The sequence below is a fragment of the Macrotis lagotis genome, chromosome X, assembly GCF_037893015.1.
Source record: "Macrotis lagotis isolate mMagLag1 chromosome X, bilby.v1.9.chrom.fasta, whole genome shotgun sequence".
NCBI classification, from domain to species: domain Eukaryota; kingdom Metazoa; phylum Chordata; class Mammalia; order Peramelemorphia; family Peramelidae; genus Macrotis; species Macrotis lagotis.
The window spans coordinates 670,452,842-670,467,669 of NC_133666.1; the positions used below are offsets into that span (position 1 = coordinate 670,452,842).

Below are 14,828 nucleotides of genomic sequence, written 5' to 3' on the forward strand. Positions count from 1 at the left end.
ATAGAAGGGCTTCAAGGAAGTTTAAGGTTTTTGTTTATTCTATGTAGACTCCCTTGCTGCTGAGTAAGTTTTCTGATCTTCCTCAGCTTGGGGTGGTCATTACTAGAATGATCTCCACCTATAGGTTAATCCTAGAGAATAAAACTTCATGTCTAACCTATAATTTGTCATTTTATTTTAGTCCTTTATTTTTAAGGTTTACAGTTTTTAGGGTTAAGTTTCTACACTTGCATTGTCTCCTCTTACAGATTATTGACTGCTTCTACATATATACTAAATGTACATACATACATACTCAAGATAATTTTGGGGGGTTCAGGAAAGATTAGCTATAGAAAGTGATGGTCCAGATGAGCTTGAGGGAACAAAGGACATTAGCAACAGTTCCATTTAAGCACTTAATATCAATTAACTTTTTTTTTTAGGTTTTGTTTTTGCAAAGCAATGAGGTTAAGTGACTTGCCCAAGGCCACACAACTAGGTAATTATTAAGTGTCTGAGGTTGGATTTGAACTCAGGTCCTCCTGCTGTCCACTGTGCCACCTAGCAATGAACTTCTACAAAGAGATATGTACTCCAAAGTTAGCATAAGAACAAACATATATTTCCCCTGTAGAATATATGCTTCTTGAGGGCAGTTTTAGTATTTGCATCTCTGGACCCTAGCCCAGGGGCCCCCCTCATAGATTGCACTTAATGAATTCATTGTTGATCAATTATTGGATTATCTCAGATTATTCCTTCTTCAAATTAAAAAAAATAAATCAAAGTGTGTGTGTGTGTGTGTGTGTGAGAGAGAGAGAGAGAGAGAGAGAGAGAGAGAGAGAGTGCTACCCCTACTTCCAATAGATCTTTTTTCCCCTTGTCCAAAAGGGTGAGCTCATTGGCATATTGAACTCCTCCACTGATAGAGGTGGGGCACTCCTCTGCAGCCAAGAGTCTTAGAGCCGGGTGGCAACACCAAGAACCTCAATGACTGTTACTCCCTGGACCAGACTGTCCTGCCTCCTGGACCAGTTCTCTACCCAGGGCTTCTGCAGGAACTGAAACATACAGATTCCTGGTGATGATAACCATCATCTTCCATAGTGCTTCTATAGGGCTCTTCATCCTGCTTCAGTCCCATTATCAGGGACATACTCTAGAGAGAGAGACAACAAAGAATTTAACCCATTCCTAGTTTCCTCAGTTTCTTTATCTGTAAAATAGAGAGTCTGGCAGTCGTTATGGCTGTGTTTGGGCCTGTCCAACTTTCTGTGACCTCCTGTGAGATTTTCTTGGCAGAGCTACAGGAATGGATTTGCCATTTCCTTCTCCAGCAGTGACTAGCTCAGGGTCACCCAGCTGAATTTGAACTCAAGTCTTTCTGACTCTTGCCACCTTCACTTATTACCTTTGTCCATGTCAGGTTCAATATTCAGTTTGGGAAGGAGCAAGAGTTGACAGGAAAAGGGGCAGGACCTGAGTTCAAATGTGACCTCAGATACTTAATAATTGCCTAGCTATGTGCCCTTGGGCAAGCCATTTAACCCCGTTGCCTTGCAAAAAAAAAACCCCAAACAACGGAAAAAGATTTGAAAAGAAAAAATGAGGTGAAAAGACGGGTGGTTAGAGCCAGATTGGAACCCCAGGGGGCCTGAGTTCCAATAATGCCTCTGAAGCCAGACAAGCTCTTGGAGCTCCAGGGAGCGCTCCGGGCCTTGAAATGGAAGAGAAAGGGTCCCCGGATCAGTGGCACCTGGGGGTGGAGTCCTGGGCCTGGAGTCAGGTAAGACCTGAGTTCAAATCTTATTCGTTGCAGGACCCTGCGCAAGGCTTTTTCCTCAACTATAAAATGGAGATGAGAGTAGCAACTGCCTCCCAGGACTGTTGTGAGGATCACGTGGAAAATATTGGTGAACTATTTGTAAAGCGCGTCCTTTCCTGTTACTGCCCTGGCTCTGGTTCCTGGTGGTCGCTCTGCCGGGGGGACCCTTGCGCTCCCTTTCCCATCAGCACCGGTTTCCGTGGGGACGGAATCTAGCAGCGCACAGCTCCCGCTCAACAACTTCCCCTTCCCGCTTCAAGCTCTGCTTCCTGACTGGCCGGCTGCCTCCCACCTGACCGAGCGCGGCCGCTCTGATTGGTTACCGCGGGTGGGCGGCAGGGGCAGACCGGAAGCCGCCGGTTTCCCGGGCTACGGCGCCGCGCGCGGGCCCGCTGTTACCGCTGGAGGAGCCGGGGCTCCGGGAGTTGCCCCTGTGGGCGGCGGGGGCGGGGGCGGGCGCCATGGCGAGCGTGCACGAGAGCCTCTACTTCAACCCCATGATGACCAACGGCGTGGTGCACGCCAACGTGTTCGGCATCAAGGACTGGGTGACGCCCTACAAGATCGCCGTGCTCGTGCTGCTGAGCGAGATGGGCCGCGCGGGCGGCTCCGCCATCGGCCTGCTGGAGCGGCGGCGGCTCAACCAGCTCCTGCTGCCGCTGCTGCAGGTGACGCGCGCCCGCCCCGCCCCGCCCCGGCTTCCGCAGAGCCCCGGGGCAGAGGCTGCAGGCGGGAAAACCACTACCAGGCCCGGGGGGGGGGGGGGCGGGAGGGCCGAGCCGCGGCCCCACGTGACGGAAGCGGAAGCAGAATCCCGGAGGGGGGCGGACGAGCGCCCCCCTCCACCGCCTTGGCTTTTCCGGGGGCCCCCGGCCTTCGGACAGAGGATCATTCCAGAACTCTCTCCCATTCCTAGCTCGCGCGTGGCGGGCGGCCAGGAGGGAGCAGCCTGGGCCTGCAGGGCCTGGGGGGGAGGGGCCGAGTCCCGGAAGTCCCAACCAATGAGAGCCGACTGAGGGGGCACGTGACCGCCGAGGAGGCGCCCCGAGTCCCAAAGCCCGCAGCGGCCGGGCTGGGGGGCCCCTGCCGCCGTGTCCTCCTCTAAATGCGGGGTCACACGCTAATGGCAGCTAGGAGCCGGGCTTTAAGGTTTGCAAAGCACTCCGGGAGGCAGATGGTTATCATCTCAGTTTTATTTATGAGGAAAACATCATTGGCAGATGAGGTTAAGTGACTGGCCGGCTCCCCCAGATGCGAGGCGGCTGAGGCCGCTGGTCTCGCCATGCATTTAGGCCTGGGAGGCAGGAGGATGAGAGTTCAAATGCGGTTTCAGACACTTGGGCAAGTCACTTAGCCCTGACTGCCGCTCATCCAGGGCCATCTCCAGTCTTCTTGGTTCCTATCTGGTCACTGGACTCAGATGGCTTCCGAGGAGAAAGTGAGGCTGGGGACTCGGCAAAACCTTGCTGGTCATGGCATTACTTCCCTGACTTCGTGGTCTTTTTTGACTATCATCAACATGAAAGACTCAGAAGGGCCAAAGTCTCCCACTGCATCCAGGGCCATCTCCAGTCGTCCTAATTCATATCTGGCCACTGGATCCAGGTGGCCCTGGAGGACCACGTCAGATTGGTGACTTAGCACAGCACCCCCTCCCTCAAATCCAGTCGTGGCATCACCTCCCTGATTACATGTCATCTTTAAGAACATCACCACAGGTTTCAGTGAAATAGTCTATGTATAACACTTGTAAAATTTGAAAGTCATTATATAAATGTGAGATTTTCCCTATTTTACAGGAGACAATCCTGAACCTCAGAGCTGAAGTGACTTAATAGTAAACACAAAAACAACCATCCAGAAGCACAGAGTTTATCCAATTTTCCTCTACTTTAGTCCTAACATGTCTTTTAACTTCATTTTTTTCTTTTCAACTCTTTCTTCCTTCATTTTACAGACAGGGAAAACAGACCTGGGGAAGCTGAGGGAGCTTACCCAAGGTTTTACAGCTATGAAGTATTGTGGGGGCCATTGAGAGACTGTCCCTGTCCTCAGGGAGTTTTCAGTCTAGTAAAGGATGGAAGACAATAATAAAACACTATAATATGATTGTATCGAACTATTGATAACACTATTGTAATAGGATGAATGTGATGGTAGTTACAAAGCAGTGTTAAAATGTTTGTGGGAGAGGTCATCTGTGAGGTGCAGGAAAGATCAGGTGAGGGTTCCTGCAGGAGTCAGTCATTGAGGTGAACTTTAAAGAACAGGTCAGCATTCAGTTTTCAGAGAGGCAGAGGAGAGAGAGAGAGAGAGAGAGAGAGAGATAGGCAGAGGAACCAGACTGGCAAAGGCTTGTGGGTAGAGAAGGCTTGTGGAAAGAGAGATCTCTGAATCCTCATAGTGTAGACCATCTAAAGAGAACTCACTTGTGGGACCCACTCATGGCCAATCCAATTTGGGGCTTTCATGTCTATGTTTTCTGTGTCTTTACATGTCTAACACATAGTCCAGTTTCTGATATAATAGGTGCTTAATACATAATTAGTTCTTGTCGGTTTGGGTCAGAAGAGGCAGGATTACCTCATAAAATTGGGAAGGGGTAAACCAGGAGGGAAACCCAAGAAGTTGATAAATCAGCTGTTTGTCTGCCTGTTCACGCCCTTCCCTTTTTCATCTTTAATGTCATTTTAGGGACCTGATATGACATTGACTCGGCTTCACAAGGCAGTTGATGAGTCCTGTCCACAGTTGGCAAATTCTGTTCAAATCAGGTAAATTCCCCTTTTTCTTCTATCATTTGAAGGAGCAAGTACACTTTTGAGAGTATTGTTTCATTGAAGCCAATATGGGGAAAAGTTTTCGTGTTAAAAAAGAAAGTCATTTCTTTATGAATGCTTTGAAAAACAGAACTAAACATCTCTACCTTTGGTGCACAGCTGAGATAATTACTGAAAAGCTAAAATAATTTATAGTAAGTGCATGTAGTTTAACGCTAAGATTCAGAGACATTGGGAGGGGTTTTGTACAAATGTGTAACTCTTCCGGAAGCTTGGATGACTTGAGATCCTCAAATGACTTGTTCTGATAGGGTCAGCTTCCCTTTCTCCCAGACCAGACCTTGTTCCCCTAATACCCTCCTGACTGTGGCCAGGGCAGGTGTTACCATGTTCATTTTGCTGATAAAGAATCTCAGGTTCATAGAAGCAGAGAATGCTTTGAAGGTTAGGATTGATGGTAAAGATTTTCTGATATCTTTTATTTTTATATTTCCCCTAATACTACCCACAGGCCCTCCCCCATCTTGCCTCTCTTCTCTTCTCCCCAAATCTTCTCTTGTAACTAAGAGAAATGGTTAAGCCACATGATGCAGTTTGAAAGCCGTAGACCATAGAGCTGGACAGATGGTCTGCATCTAGTCCAGGTCTGATTGTACAGATGCAGAGACTGAGGCAGAGGGGTCTTGAAAGACACTTAGAACCACCTTGCCAGCTTCTCAGACCCGAGCCCCCAACTCTGGGGTGGCCTCTCCTCTGTGCTGGCTTTGGAGGGTCCCACTGCAAGCAGATCTCCTAGGGAACTGGGCACAACTTATACAGAATCCTTTGTTTTAGGCCTTTCTGGCAGTGGTGTCACAGGTTAATATTGAGGAACACAAACCCTAAAACAAGATAGAGTTTGCTTGCTTTAAAAACTTGCCTCGCTAAGGGCGGCTAGGTGGCACAATGGATAGTCACCTAGCCGCCCTTAGCAGGCGCCCCTGGAGTCAGGAGTACCTGAGTTCAAATCCGGCCTCAGACACTTAATAATTACCTAGCTGTGTGGCCTTGGGCAAGCCACTTAACCCCATTTGCCTTGCAAAATTCTAAAAAAAAAAAACAGGAAGGAGATGGATATGGTCTTTGTGGCCCCCTGGCCTCCATGGGGTCTGGTGCCTGAATGGGGCTTAGAAGTTGTAGATGAATGGAGGCTCATTGGCTGAGGGGTTCACGTGTCTGTAGGTGGAGCTCCCAAGTTCTCTGGGGTTCTCCAGGGTCTTCTCTGGGCAGCTTTCCCTCAGTCAGTTGGCAAAAGGTCTATACCACTGTCTGTGGGGATGATGGTAATTAATTAATTAACACTTATTCCATGTCTGATTCTGGGCTAAGTGCATCCTCACCACAACTCCAGAAGGCAGATACTATTATTAGTTTTACACATGAGGAAACTGAGGCCAGGATCAGACAAGTAGTGAGTGTCTTGAGGCCAGATTTCTGATTCATGAGACAATAAAAAAAGTCAGTGGTCATGAAAGGGAGTTGTGAAGTTAGAAGGAGCCTTTTCATCATTCACTTATTACAGATGAGGAAGCAGATGGCTCACACCAGTTAAATTCCTAGTGAATTTGCCTCCTTCCTTTTTAGAGAGATTGTGCACATGTTTTAAACCTTCATTTCCTTTGTCTTTCATTGTTTGCAACTCAGTTCATTCTGTCTTAGGTATTGCTTTGTTTTCTCTGTTGACTTCAGCAAATTAAACTCTCACAATATACATTACACATACCTACACATACACATAACACATACATGTTCCCCCCTTTGGTCTCTTTACGCTCTTTCCCCTGTTCTTGTCATTCCATTATGAGATCCAGAACTTTATATCCCAACTCTGACTTTCCCTAACACACAAGTCCCTTTTCTTGTGGGGCTTCAACTTCTTCCTCTTTAAAATGACCGAGTCAAATTAATTGACCTGTAATTTCCTTTTTGGATCTAAATTCTATGTAGTAGGTTTTTTGTTTTTTATTTTTGTTTTCACAGGAAAAAAATGCAGCTAGTGGTAAGAGAGGTCCTGAGTCCTGAGTCCCTAAGATCAGAGTTTAAAAGTGACCTCATTTTTATTAGCTTTGTGACGCCTGGTCAAGTCACTTAACCCTGTTTGCTTTAATCCACTGGAGAAGGAAATGGCAAACTACTCCAGTATCCTTGTCAAGAATATCCCTTAATGGGGCCCTGAACAGTTAGACATAACCAGACAGCAAGAAAGTGACAAAGATGCATTTTGAAGAGAAATTAAATATTTGATTGATTAAAATAATCAGTCCCTTGAAACTAAAGTCTTCTGAAAGTACCCTGAAAGTCTTGGAAAACTGCATAATTTGAAATAGTGGGGAAAATTCTATCCATTCTAAGACTTAAGAGATGTTTCTTTCCTTAGCTTGTTTTGTGACTCTGGGCAAGTCATTTTCATCCTGGGCCTCAATTTCCTCAGTTGCAAAATGAGTAATTACCTCTAGACAGTCTCTAAGGGTTCTTCCAGGTCTCAGTTTTTGTCCTTTGTTTTTTCTTGCTGTTCACTTGGGTCCAATTCTCTTTCTTTTTAAAAAAAAATTTTTTGTGTCCAATTCTCTATAACCCCATTTGGAGTTTTTTTGGCAGATTTCTTGGAGCAGTTTGCCATTTCCTTCTCCAGCTTCATTTTACAGATCAGGAAACTGAGGCAAACAGGATTCTAATTTTCTTTTTTAGAACTACTCATTGAATTTGGAAGGCTCTGTAGAGATCATTTGAGTTCAGCCCCTTAGTTTTATAGACAATACATAAGGCTTAGTGAGATCAAGGGTCTTGGCCAAGGTCCCACCATTATTAGCAAGATTTCTGGAATCTTGGTTTATTGTTTTGTTCTTTCTGTATCACATTTTCTTGCGTCAGAAAAAAGATAAATAAATCTTAGCTTCTCCCCCCCCCCAGAAGCTTTATTTGTTACCTTTATTTTTATATAATATTCATTTCTGAGTAGATAACCCAACTCCCAACCCCAGAATGGAACATTTCCTTTTATCAAAGGAAGCAGTTAAGCCAAAACAAGTGACATGGTGAGTGTGTGTGACAGTGTGCAGCAGTGTCTGTGGTGTTCTGCCATAGTCTGCTACCTATAATGGAAGGGTCATCTTTCCAGTATTTCACCCAGCCTGGAGGTGCAGCAGCCACTTTTATAGACCTTCTTTCTGGTCTGATGCTGCAGCAGCAGCTTGGACATGTTCTGTTTCTGAGCAGGGCTACCTCATCCCTCCTTAGGAAGCCTGTTCCTCTCCTCTCCTTTCCCTTCCCCCCTACCTCCCCAGGTAGTGAGGACACCTGATTGGCTGAGTCCACTGCAGCTCAGCAAGCCTAAGCTTAGTTGATCCATACTTAAAGTCTTATCTTTTAACTACCCATGATCCTTTGCTTAATTTTGTGGCACTGAAGAAAATGAGTGAGATTTTCATTTACAGGAATGTGGAAAAAACTTTTGGAGTTTTTGTTGTATGTCAGGGTTGTCTTTTCTCTGATCTTCTAAATAGTTTCTTTAAAAAAGATACCACATTTTAAACTAATAAATTTGATAACACTCAACATAAACATACAATATAGAATTGGCTCCCATAAACCATTAGACCTATAACATTTGACTTGAAATTTAGTCATGCAAATAGTATCATTCATTTTTTTCAATATTGCTTCATTTGTGTATTTGGTAATTTTTGTTGCTGTTTGTTTCTGTCTGGTCATAGATCTGTTTTGTTGCATACATATTTATCTTTTTATGGAACTGTCTGGTTCCATCATTGATCTAGATTGCTCCCTCTCATCTGTTTTGTCCTTTCCCAACTTCAGTGTAAAATAGAGGCTGGTCAGATTCCCTTGTGAAACATGAAATAGTCAGGGTGTTACAAGACTTTATAAAAGTGAGTCAGTCTTGGGGTGGCTAGGTGGTGCAGTGGATAAAGCACTGGCCCTGGAGTCAGGAGTACCTGGGTTCAGATCCAGTCTCAAACACTTAATAATGACCTAGCTGTGTGGCCTTGGGCAAGCCACTTAACCCCATTGCCTTGCAAAAGCCTAAAAAAAAAATGAGTCAGTCTAAATGTTTTCATTCAGAATCAAGCTGATGGCTGAAGGGGAGCTGAAGGACATGGAGCAATTCTTTGATGACCTTTCGGATTCCTTCTCTGGAACTGACCCTGAAGTTCACAAAACAAGTGTCGTAGGTATGGGCTGCCCCCAGAGCATGCGCCATCGGTGTGGTAGCCCATCAGGACCAGCAGGTTGTTTGTATCAGCCACTGCCTTTGACAGCTTTGAGGATAACTGAGTCCATAGCTGGCACCTATGCTTTTGTCTAATCATAAAGTACTAACTTTGTTATTGGGGTTGGGAGGCAGCCCTCTGATTTCATTGGTATGGAAAGTTTCTGGTGTAGAATGGGATCAACAACTGACCTGTGACTTGCAGACTTGGGGGGGGGCTGTCAGGTGAAGGCTAATGGTCAAGTCTACTACGTGCCAGTCAGAACTTGAACCTAGAACTTTGTGCCTCAAAGATTGACCTTCATTCATTGTTTCTTCATTGAAATCACTGGGTCAGATAGAAGAGTCTTTTCTTCAGATCATTGGGACAGGTTCTTCCTCAGCCTTGTTCATCCCCACTGTCCTTTGCACTCTTGCCCCAGCTCACACAGGCAGCCAAAGAGATGCAACCCTACAGTTTTTCAGGGGCTGCTCTCATCCACTGGCCCAGAGTTTTCCCCAGAGGACCAAGTGTAGCTAAGCTTTACACGCACAATTAGGGAAGTGATGCTATTTTAAATGAAATTTAGGTAGTTTGTATTATTTAAAATCTTTGGCATCTGAGTACAATGGCTAGAAGACCTTAGAATTTCAGAGACTCAGGTTCAAATGCTGCTTCTGACCTATACTTAGTTGTGTGACTGTGGCTGGTTACTGCCCAGGGCAGTTCTGTTGCTGCTCTGGATCCATGGATAGAATTTCCATACTGGGAGGTTCCCCTCTCGCTGCCCTTCCAAGTCCAGATCTTTACTGCCATCATTAACCAGATGTAATTGCATTGTTTTCTAGGTTTATTCCTGCGTCACATGATCTTGGCATACAATAAGCTTTCTTTCAGTCAAGTGTACAAGTTGTACACAGCCCTGCAGAACTACTTTCAAAGTGCGGAAAAAAAAGTGGCTGCCGAAGAGGCTGAGATGGACATGACTAGCTCCGAAGGGCGGCTCATGGGGACGATGGAAAGAGAAGATCTGGATGTGCCCTCAAGGTAAACCCTTGTTCTGTGAACACAGGACCTTAGGCTGGGAAACAGCAGACTGGCTGTTCATCTAGGAGGATGCCTTTGATATTGTCTATAAGGGAAGGATTTAATAGTTAAACTTATTATGCACAGAAGATTAGAGGGAGGGTCGTTACTTGAGACCATTGGAAAAAAACAGTGGCAGAAAATACTCTCCAATCAGATTCCAAGGATCTGTATTTATATCTTGACTCTTCCTGCCCTTTCTAATCTAGAAGACATTGACCAAGACACTTCCTCTCTCTGGGACTCAGTTTCCTCTTCTGTAAAATGAGGGGGTTGGTCTAGGTAAGCTACAGGTGATCCCTTCAGCTCTCACTACGAAAAAGACCCATTTAATTTTATATATTCTAGTTGCTGTTAAAAAGATTTTTTAGGGCTTCATTAAAGCAGGTCCCCCAAAGATCTCTTGGCAATGTCATTCACCTGGATCCATTTGCTATATTTTCTGTTAAGCCAGGCTTTCTTCTCACCGTTGCTCATACACATTTTTCCTCCTACCCTTGCCGTGGCTGGCAACTAAGCCTGGATTCTGTCTCCCTCTCTCCCACCCTCCATCCTACAAGGGTGCTCTCTCTCTTTGCTGCCTTCCTGACTATGACCTCGAATTTATTTTTTGTACACCCGGAGTTGCTTGTTTGGGGTCCTCTGGCTAGACTGGAATCCGCTTGAGGACAGGATTTGTTTCACATTGAGCTCAGTGTTGTATCTGTTGAGGCTGCAAGTCATAGAAAGGGGAAACTGCAGTGTGACATGTCTCTGTGAGCATGACCCTCTGAGCTGTTTTCTGGGAGAGAAATGGTCCAGGCTTTGGGTTTCACTGACCTAGGGAACTTCCAGAGTGGAAACATCTTCCACAGATGCAGATAGGCCACATGTTTGGAATTTTCATCTCAGGGAGGTTGAATGTCCTGCTCCTGGACCCAGAGTCAGGAAGTCTGAAGCCTGAGACAAGCCCTCTGACCTCTGTGCCACACTGCCCATCCCTTCTTCTCATTAACATCATGATGTCGACTGTTATCTGAACATTTAGGTGTACTGTTTGCTCTCCTTTTTAAAGGTGACTGTTGTGGTGGCATGAGAATTCATGACCTTGAAAGAGTCTGTCTTTCTTTTCCTTCCTTCCCCCCTTCCCTCCCTACTTCCCTCAGAAGTCTTTGCTCCAGTGGAATGATTTAGAGGGAGAGGCCCTGGGATTGAATTTCATTTTGGCTAATTCTTGCATGGGTATAATAGGACAGGTCACTTAATTTTTATGGGCCTTAATTTTTACCTTGTTCTATAAAGTGACCTTCTGAGGGCTTCCAGCTTTAAATCTTGCTCCTTTAAAGAACCTCTCTTCAAATTATTTTTCTTCCACTAGTCATTTATTGAAACTGGGAAGGTGGAGAATAAGGACTGTCAACATCTTGAGCACCCACATAGTTCCCAGATCCCCCGTATAGGCCATGATGTTCCTTTGGGTAAGGAGCTAGACCCTTTTGGAAAGGAGAGTCAAAGATAATGGTTTTTTATCCTGTACTTTGGGGGGATTGCTTGGGAAATGCCATAATGGAAACCATGGAATTAAATTTGCTTTGTTGCCCCCAAGTGGTGGCATTTGTGTCTTGCCTTATAAACTCAGCCTCGGGCCTCACCGGCCATTTCTAGAACCTCAGCCCCCACAGTGGCAGCAGCAGGGCCTTGGATGTGGGGACTTTCCTCAGCTTTTGCTGCCAAGGAACCTTGTGGAAGGGGCCACCAGCAACTGAACATAAAAGTCATCCTGTGTGTGCAAGTTCAAAAAAATCTCTGTGTTGCTTTCCAGACAATTGTCTGCCTCAATCAGGTCTTTATTGCCTCCAGTTTGGGCTCCTGCCATGATACCCCTGGTCTCTTCCTTCTCACCTCAGTCAGATGATTCTTTCTTTGAGCACTGGCAGTGGCTCTCCAGGCCTAGTAGAAAAGTTGAAACTGTTTAGCCAACTCATCAGGGCCTGGTGTGTTTTGGTCTTCACCTTATTTCTGTCTTCTATTCCCAGCATGAACCTTATACCTGATGTCACTGCCTTTCTGCTTGGGGTGCCCTTTTTGCCTCCTTTTCCTTCCTTGGGGCATGGTTCTCTTTCCTCTCTACTCTTGGAAGCTGTTTTCTCTTCTTTCTCTTGCTGGAATTGCTTTTTTCCAAACAGGAGCTGCCCTGATGGTCTGAACTCTTTCCTTGGGTGCTCTTGGGGAAACTTAGGCTTAGATGCCAGAGAAGTGTGGGCAGGGGTGGCAGATAGGATGCTCGAGGGAAAGACCTGGGAGCAAGATTGAGGAAGATCAGGGCAACTGGAGGATTCTATTTCTTGTTTGGATTGATTCTGGCTGCTGTGCTGGCCTTCATAATCCAAGTTGGTTGGTTTGTTTACCATTCAATGAGCATTTATCCTGTTCCTTCTGTATGCAAGACTATGTGTTCATTCATTGGGCTGTAAAGACACAAATGAGCCTGTCCTCATGCACCTGATAAGGAATAGAAATCCCCACCCCGTCCAGCTTGCCTGCCACTTTTGTTGGATTCTTTGATGTAAAGGAGACTCAAATGGAGACAGCTCATGTCCCTGCAATGGGGGCATCTGAGACCTTGGCTCCTCTCCCATGTGGGCTGTGCCAGGGTCTGGCCAGGAGCTGCAGAGGCCAAAGCAGCTCTTGAGGTGCTTGGTGGTTTGCTTTCTCCTGAGGGCATCCAGAAGATGTCAGATGGGGCCTTGTCCCCTGTAGCCAGGAGGTTACTGAGAAAAATGAGAGGTGTTTGGTAGAATTTCTTTTGGGAGATGGTGTTTGCGTGATCTGACCCAGAGTGTTGGACCCTGAGAGGAGTCAGTTCTTAGCACCAGGAGAGATGAATGTGAGGAAGCTGAGGATCCTGGTGTTAGGGGTTAATCCTGTCTCCTGAGGCCTTAGCCAGGGCTCCTGCCCTTGCTCCATTCTCTGCCCTCTGCCCAGGCTCACTGAATGGCACCTGTATTTTCTCCTCAAGAATATTTGAATAGTTGGCTCTCTAAGGAAGTGTTTCCTGGTCTTTTCTGTGTTCAGAAGGCCAGGTTTTTAATGGATCTCTATTCAAGTTAGGAATTGAATTGCTGGCAGTCACAGTCTAAACTACTACTTGCAAGTGTACAACCTGATCCTTAATTGTCTTTGAAGTCTTGCTTTGGGAAGATGTTACTTTGAGGGCCACAGTAGAAAAGTAGAATTGGAGAACTCTTGAGTCCACAAGTCATCACTCAGGAAGTGTTTCCTCCAGGCCTGGGTGGCTGCTCCTTCTGGACAGCTGGACTTCTCTATGTCTTTGGACATTTCACTCTCCCTCTTCTTCTGGATACCATTTTCTCTTTTGCTTTTTGGGACCCTGCTCTCTGTGGGTCCTCCTCCTACCTATCTTAATCTTCCTTCTCAGACTCCTTTGTTGGATCTTCATCTAGGGCAGCCACCCGCCCCCCAATCGTGGTGGCCCACAGGGCTCTGTCATTCACCCTGTTTCACTTGCTGATCTCCTCAGCTCCCCTGGATTCAGAGACCTTCTCTATGCAGATGATTCTTGGATTGATTTGTCTTCCTCTAGGCTCTCTGCGGCTCTCTAGTCTTGAGTGTCCAGCTGTCTGTGGCACAGCTCATACTGGGTTTTGTAGATGTCTTGAACATGATTTCTCAACCTCGGCTCATCTCCTTAATCTCTGTCACCACCCCAGAGCCAATACATTGCCAGGTCTAGTTTGTATTCTCTCACCAGTGACATTGTCACTTCCTGGTGCAGACCTTGTCACCTCACCTGAGGTCTCAAGTCTGTTCCTCTCTGGCCCATCTTTCACTCAGCTTCTTAAACTGCAGATCTGATCATGGCACCCTTACTTGGACACCTCTAGAGGCTCCTAACACCTATAGCATCAAATCTGAAATTCTTTGTTTAGCTTTTAAAATCTGTCACTTGCCCCCTTCCTATCTTTCCAGTCTTCTTCCAGCTTACACAGTCAGAAAGCATTTATTAAGCACCTACTGTATGGCAGACACTGTGCTAAGCTCCTGGGAAACAAGGAGAGGCAAAGCTCCAGCTCCAGTTCATGAAGAGCTCCTTCCTGGGTCTCTCTTATGCTCTGGAAGATCTGGTGACCAGGGGCACTGGGAGATCCAGTGACTGGGGTCTTTCTCCTGTCTCTGCCCCTTTCTGTTCCCCCTTCACAAAGCCAGGGCCTTCTGTCTGTGGTTTGTACAGGTTTGTACAGAGCTGTTTCTAGGTGGTTCCTCCATTAAACTGGGAGCTCCTGGCTCACAGGGACTGCACTTGGTAGACTGATTATGTGTTGGGGTATATTCCTTGATGAGGAGCAATATACATACAAAAAAAAAAAGAAAGGAGCAGCTAGGTGGCACAGTGGATAAAGCACTGCTCTGGAGTCAGGAGTACCTGGGTTCAAATCCGGCCTCAGACACTTAATAATTACCTAGCTGTGTGGCCTTGGGCAAGCCACTTAACCCCATTTGCCTTGCAAAAACCTTAAAAAAAATACAGAAGTTATACCAAATAATACAAAGCAATATCAGTAGGGTATATTAGGGGTTCATGGGGAATTTTACCTCTTAGATCTCTGAATAAGGGAAGAATTTATGACAGAATCAGATAAGAAAAGATCATAGGAGTCTAAATGAATAATTTTGATTACATGAAATTAAAGTTTTTGCATAAACAAATCCAGTGCAGGCAAGATTAGAAGAAAAGGAGGAAAATGGGGAAAATTTTTTGTTTTTGCAAGTCAGTGAGGTTAAGTGACTTGCCCAAGATCACACAGCTAGGTAATTATTAAGTGTCTGAGGCCGGATTTGAACTGGTCCTCCTGACTCCAGGGTCAGTGCTCTATCCACTGCGCCACCTAACTGCCCTGGAAAATTTTT

At 45.8% G+C, this 14,828-nt stretch overlaps 1 protein-coding gene across 5 annotated transcripts in view; it reads left to right on the top strand.

Annotated features, from left to right (window-relative positions):
• Positions 1-2,181: 2,181 nt before the first annotated feature.
• The window catches only part of ANAPC5 (anaphase promoting complex subunit 5), a 29,582-nt gene continuing 16,935 nt past the window's right edge, over positions 2,182-14,828 (top strand). Inside the window, exons 1-4 of one of the 5 annotated variants that reach the window (XM_074205585.1) lie at positions 2,182-2,475; positions 4,502-4,581; positions 8,707-8,816; positions 9,683-9,881. In XM_074205585.1, the coding sequence (XP_074061686.1) occupies positions 2,269-2,475; positions 4,502-4,581; positions 8,707-8,816; positions 9,683-9,881 (596 nt within the window). In that variant the 5' untranslated portion in view covers positions 2,182-2,268. Of the gene's footprint in view, positions 2,476-2,804; positions 2,957-2,982; positions 4,582-8,706; positions 8,817-9,682; positions 9,882-14,828 lie in introns of those variants that run through there. The other 4 variants (XM_074205586.1, XM_074205587.1, XM_074205589.1 and 1 more) reach the window with 4 other exon arrangements.